The sequence below is a fragment of the Primulina eburnea genome, chromosome 14 (assembly GCF_022965805.1).
Source record: "Primulina eburnea isolate SZY01 chromosome 14, ASM2296580v1, whole genome shotgun sequence".
Lineage (NCBI taxonomy): Eukaryota > Viridiplantae > Streptophyta > Magnoliopsida > Lamiales > Gesneriaceae > Primulina > Primulina eburnea.
In genome coordinates, this window is record NC_133114.1 from 21,296,274 (window position 1) to 21,302,947 (window position 6,674).

A 6,674-nucleotide genomic window follows, 5' to 3' on the forward strand; every position below is an offset into this window, starting at 1 on the left:
ATTTCCTCATTTTCCCATATAATGCCTACCCCGGAAATGTCCCATAATATAAAATTTATTCATAATGATCGATTACAAGAAAAACTGAATTCAACGTTCAGATATAATAACATTTGCATATAGCAGTTTGATATCCATCACTGTTTCATCTTCATATCCATTAGGGCACCCAATTGTTGAACACCAATGTGGTGTTAATACCAATGAACACCCATCCACTTGTGAATTGTAATGTAGGCGTTCAACTTTTTTTTATTATATATTATTTTATTATTATTTTTTTAAAGAGAGTGAATGTGGTGGATCAAGCATTTATTATTTGTATATAAAAATAATAATAATTTAAATTTTGTAAATAATTTGAAATTGAATTTATATAATATAAAATAAGAATGAGATGAATGAGTGGATATCGAGACATACAAATAATGAATGTTAATGTTAAAAAGAATGTAATAGAAAATGTGTTAATATAATATGTATGTGGCATGTAGATCCTACGAGTTTGTTGAGGTGATGAATGTTATAATAGTAACGAATGCCAATGCCCTTACAAATTTTCTAAAATTTTGTTGGGCTGTACACTACTCTTGATTCCTGCTATTGTTGGTATATGTTAAATTTTTTTGTTGTGCTCTCTCTTTCGTATGTGGTCTTTGTCTCGCCCTCTTTCGTCGCCACAATCAACTGCCCATTGGTTCTCATTACTTTGTATCTATATATCTATAAAATAAAATTTATTAAACTCCCGTTGAAAGCACAGAAACATACAATTGACACCCGGTATTCATTCATTCATTCCCTCTTCTCAATCTAACATAAGCAAAAGAGCTTTTTGATGCAGGTTTTTGGTTTAGTTGTAGCATAATTTCTAGTACTTTTTACTGTTATGGGACTTTGGCTGTCGGTTTTAGCTAATATCTTGTATACCCTTTTGCAGAAAGGGATCTGGGTTGGCTTTCAATGTTTTTGTCATTATCTTGAACCCGAAGATTTTCTTGGAGGAAACTAGATAGATCTGAAAACGTGTCAAGAAAAAGACCTATTTGGAATTTCTATGTTTTCTTGCAATTTCTGAGTTTTCGGCTCGATGGTGTCATCTTTATGGTCGGAGATACCGTTATCTTCAGAAGCTTCTAGATTTCTGGCCTAAGATTGTGTATTACACCCACGTTTTGTCTTGATTTCAGAGTGATACTGGTTGACCCATTTTGATGGTTAAAAGTGGCATTGTTGGGGGGAATGGGGTTTTCTACCCAATCGTTGGTTTTGCTTCATGCGTGGCTTTTATTTACTTGTCTTTTGGGGACTTGTGGATCGATATTCGTAGTGACACAAAGCTGAGTTTTGTGGAAAGAAATGGCAGCCAATTCATCGTGGATGGTAGGCCTTTCTATTTTAATGGATGGAACTCTTACTGGATGATGGATCATGCTGTTGACGTATCAAGGAAACATAGGATCAGAGCAGTACTGCAAGCTGGAGCTAAAATGGGACTCACTGTGTGTAGAACTTGGGCTTTCAATGATGGTGATTACAATGCTCTACAAATCTCCCCTGGCCGGTTCAATGAAAATGTTTTCAGAGTAAGATGAAATTTTTGTGTTTATCTGTTTTATTAGAGTATGATGAAGCTCTTCAGTTGCATAGAGTCTGACCTTTGCTTTCTGAACTTGATGATGGTCTAATGTTTTTTCCAAGATTTTGTCCCTAGTTTATGTTTATTTTTTTAGTCGGGAATTTGTTTAATGCCATTTCAGTGATAATAGCTACATTTTCTGTGATCGAGGTAAATAGTCTATCTAATGTGGACTTCATTTTATTTGTTTCTGTGAGGATGTACTGTCTGTTTCTCCGATATATTACAGTTAGCTGAAGTTTAGGAAAATTGATACAAACTCTAGGATAGTTGATGAATCCTCAAGTTCATCACATTCGATATCTCTGAATGTGTAAATGTTCAGAAATTAGGATTACAATAATGAAGTGCTAGACTACCATTACATGCACCATCTTGAAACTTAACTTTTATGTGTTTGTTTCCCTTTCCTCTGTTTATCAGATGTGTTTTTGATGACGATGGCCCACGAATTCTCGGATACAGTAGTTTAATAATGTTATCTTGATTTGAATGATCTTATGTACGAATTCCACATGCAATTTCAGGCCTTGGATCATGTTATTGCTGAAGCTAGAAAGTACGGGATTCGGCTAATCCTATGCTTGGTTAATAACTTGCAAGCGTATGGTGGAAAGACTCAATATGTTAAGTGGGCCTGGGAAGAAGATGTTGGCTTAAGTTCTTCTAATGACTCGTTCTTTTATGATCCGACTATCCGACACTATTTCAAGAATTATATTAAGGTAACTTAATTATTGATCATCTGTTCTCTCTTAATATTGTAACTTGTTAGGTGCCGCTTCAAATGGTCTTTAAAAAACAAAAAAAATCGATAGTTTAATTTGCTTACCTGGAAGCTGCAAACTAGTGAACATAATGTGTGTGATTTTGGAGTTTCTTTTCAAATTTAGAATGTTATAAATTGTGCTCACATCATGGAGCCTGCAAATTCTGATGATCTCATATGATTCTAACATATCAGCTCTTTACCTAAACTCAAAGCTCCTTAATTTTGGTCAAAAACAAAAATAATTTGAGCTTGGAAAACGTTGTGTTGTCTACTATTCTCATTTGCTTTCCTATATAGAATTTGAAACCTCATATTGAAGCGTAGTCCATCAAGTTCCATTCCGCACTTGTGATATTTATCGTCACACGTAAATGCGTTTATAATCTTTAGTCTTTACCTTCAGTAGTGATGAACTACAAATGCTGTCTTTAGATGGTACCAAAAATGGATACTCTCGAAAGTGTTGACTCATGTGATGCCTCAAGTTATTTTGTAATAAAACTGAATTACCTGATAACGAAAACCTACTGTAAAATAAAGAGCTTATTCCAAAAAAAATACTGATGGGAAAGCCTGAGAGTTTATTCATTTTCAAATAAGAACACGAAACAATTTGACCACTGGATTTCTCTCATCTAACTATCAGGTTTTCTCCGCCCCAAAATATTACAGTCACATTTTAGCCATCCCAAATTAATTTCTACTATCCTTTATTCCCCTCTTTAACTATTGATCATCAGCCTATTCTTATCATGTGGTTCCTTGTATTTTTTATGTATCCAGAGTATGAAAAATATATTATGTTTGACTATCTTTAACCTCCCATCACTGGGAAGAATAGTGAAAATTCTTGTTTTTCCAGAATTAATAAAGCCAGACGCATACTCTGATTTCTATTAACTTACACTTGAATCTTAAATTCAAAGTGCTGTCTCTTAAATTTGTAAGTTATCTTAATTTTCACGTCTTTAAATTCAGCCTAGAGATGTTATATAATTTCAGTAATTCTTCTACGGAGTATTGCAGTGCTACATTGAAGATGATATATATATACAATACATACATATTTATGTAGTGACAAATCAGTTTAGAATGACCAAGAACGAAATAGTGAAAAAACTTGGCCACCGCTCGCATATGCATACCTTTCCTTCTTTTTAAAAGAGCTGAAACTTAACCAAAAGGATCGAGTTTTTGCTTTATTTGTCTTTCTTTTTTATTGGCAAACATGAAAACTGAAGAATATTTAGCTCGGCCATTTAATTGTATTTTTATGATTTCCTCTCTGGCAGACTGTTCTAACAAGGAAGAACACCATCACAGGGATTGAGTACAGGGATGATCCAACAATTTTTGCTTGGGAGTTGATTAATGAACCCCGCTGTATGACTGATAAATCTGGTGATACACTTCAGGCAAGTACAATGTTGTAAATGGCGTGAGACGGTGACGTGGAAGTCACCGACCGCCTATTGCCTAGGCGGTTGATTTTTTTAGCAATTTTTTATAGGTATTTATACATAATAATGTAATGTAATCACAAATAATCATCATTTTTATGTAATATATGTAATTGAATAATGTTTATTCATAAAAATTTATATAATATAATACAGTATAGACAAAGTGCAAATAAATATAAAAATGCAAACTAATAAGATGATTAAGGTTGTGGCTGATAGCGGCGGCGGTTGGAGGCAGGTGGTCACTGTTAGCAGAGGACACTTAAAACCAATAATAAATAGAAAAGTGAGAATATGTGTTTTTATTATATTTAGGGTTTTTAAATTATTGACTTTGACTGATTTTTAAAATTATTTGACGTTGACAGTTGACTAAGATTTTTAAATCATTGACTGCCTCGGCCGCCTGCTCGCTCACTTTGCCCGCCTGATAGCCTCTGACCGCTTATAGAGACTTCCTTGGAGAAAGGCGGGGCTGTGGAGGGCCGCCTACCTCCTAGACGGCTGCCTCAGCCGTCATTTAGAACGTTGGTCCGCATGTAGTTAACTTAGTAGGAAAGCTCTCAAGTATTTTTATTCGAAAACATGCGGTGTACTAAGGATGATCAGTTTTGAGCTTCCTTTAACTTATTTTTGGCTATGATCTTCTGCATGTCGAGTCAAGATATTTTGTTCTCTGGTAAAATTATTTTGATCCGCTCTTTTTGTGCCGTGACGAGCAATGGCTATTGTGACACGGGATGCTCGTTATACAGATGTTGAACAGCTAATGGGGGTTTGGAGAATGTACTATCTTTTATTAGATTGCAGTCAGTTTGGAAACTAATCTTGTTAAGTTGTTCCAAAGATGCTCAAATGTCACTTTCCAATGCCAAAAGTTTTGAGCTACCTCTCTGGACTAGCATGTAAAACATTATTTTCATGTCAGTCTCGTGTCATAGTTCTCGTCATACAAATAGTTGAATAATATCTTGTCCATCTTATTGTGATGCGCCAATCCAATCCGAATGTGAATGGAAATTTTGAGCAACCTATGACCTGAGATTGAATAAATGTTGTATGCTTCTTATCCAATAGAGACACGGGTTCTTGGCACAACCCCTCCAGATCTCTTTGTTTTTGCGTCTGTTCCATCCACGATCCAATCATAGTTTCTTTACTTGTCACGCAATTCTTGTTTACGTTATTAAGGTTTGTCTGGATTTAAATGACATCTTGTGTAACTGCAGGATTGGATAGAAGAAATGTCAACTTTTGTGAAGTCAATTGACAGGAAACATCTGCTGACCGTTGGTCTTGAAGGATTTTACGGACCGAAAAGTCCTAAACGGTTAACTGTCAACCCAGAATTGTGGGCATCTGATGTAGGAACTGATTTTATTCGCAATTCGAAGATTTCAACCGTTGATTTTGCATCTGTACATATTTACCCTGATCATTGGTGAGCTGAGCTATTTATCTGCACATAATATGTTCCACGATTTTATTTTTACCTATTGACTTGAAAGTCTGGATTCGCCCCTTCCTGTTTGAAGGTCGCATGATACGGTATTCGAATCTAGATTAAAGTTTGCCGCCAAGTGGGTGCTATCTCACATCGAAGATGGTGACAAAGAGCTGAAAAAGCCAGTCCTGTTCACAGAATTCGGCTTATCCAACGAGAACAAGGATTTTGACCATTCCCAACGAGAGAGATTCTTCAAAGTCATTCTTGATATCATATACAAATCTGCCAAATTAAACCAGTCTGGTGCAGGGTCTTTAGTCTGGCAGTTCCTGGTTGAAGGGATGGAAGAGTTCAACGACGAATTCGGGATCATTCCATGGAATAGAGCATCAATGTATCAGTTATTCACTGAACAGTCTTGTAGACTCGCGAGAATTCAAGGGGCTTTACCTTCACAGATGGAGTACTTGAGAAGACTATGTGCCGCCCGGAGACTGTAAAAAAGAATACAATACATATCTTTACTCTGTTAGACGAATCATTAAAAATCTATATGTGAGTGAGTGAGTGATATATGTTTGAATGTTTTGTTGGTTTTGGTTGATTGTTTCAGAGTGAAAGAAACAAGAATCAACATATAGAGGTGCATGATAATCATCCCTATGAAAAAATATGTGATGAGATTTTTTGCTGCATTGTTCTTTGAATCTGTATCGAAGATAAAAGCATGAACGTTCTACCATGCTAAGCAAATCGTTCCTTTTTGTAGCCAATTAAAGCGATAGAAATTTGGTACTTTTGCCCAGTAAATGAATCAGTATAGTTAAAAAAAAAATCTAAACAAATACGTTCGGCGTGTTCTCGAGAAAAAAACGTGTTATTTAATCTATATCATAAAAACACTTAATATTTAAAATGATGCGATCCTTAATAATCCCAATTAGATAAACCGTAGAGAACACTTCATCAACTCATATATAAAAGGTAAAAAAAAAAAAAAAAAGTGAAATGTGGGAATTTTTAAAAATAACGTAGAACATCAATCATGCTGGAGCGTCCCACAAAATCTACCGAAATTAATCAAGCATTCATCAAAGCGGGCTTACTGTGTGACTCAAATCAATTGTGGCATGGGTTCTTTGCATGTTCATCTAAGAAATATGGTCATGATTTTTTGACAGTGAATAAAAAATTAAAAGCAAAAACTTGTGTGAGACGATTTCGCATGTCGTATTTTGTAAGACAGATCTCTTATTTAGGTCAGCCATTAAAAAATATTACTTTTTATTGTGAATATCGGTAGGATTGACCCGTCTTAGAGACAAAAATTCGTGAGACCGTCTCACAAAAGAC

General features: G+C 35.2%; 1 protein-coding gene across 4 annotated transcripts; it reads left to right on the top strand.

Moving 5' to 3' along the window:
• Nucleotides 1–591: 591 nt before the first annotated feature.
• Nucleotides 592–6,028, top strand: LOC140811736 (mannan endo-1,4-beta-mannosidase 2-like). Of its 4 annotated transcripts, none has more exons than XM_073169795.1 (6): nucleotides 592–609; nucleotides 941–1,586; nucleotides 2,167–2,364; nucleotides 3,704–3,826; nucleotides 5,104–5,315; nucleotides 5,410–6,028. In XM_073169795.1, the coding sequence occupies exons 2-6, from the start codon at nucleotides 1,215–1,217 to the stop codon at nucleotides 5,819–5,821; spliced, it is 1,317 nt and encodes a 438-aa protein (XP_073025896.1). In that variant the 5' UTR covers nucleotides 592–609; nucleotides 941–1,214; the 3' UTR covers nucleotides 5,822–6,028. The 4 variants fall into 4 exon arrangements, with proteins under 4 accessions (XP_073025896.1, XP_073025895.1, XP_073025894.1 ...); XM_073169794.1 differs by lacking the exon at nucleotides 592–609 and adding an exon at nucleotides 637–783; XM_073169793.1 differs by lacking the exon at nucleotides 592–609 and adding an exon at nucleotides 696–844.
• Nucleotides 6,029–6,674: the final 646 nt, after the last annotated feature.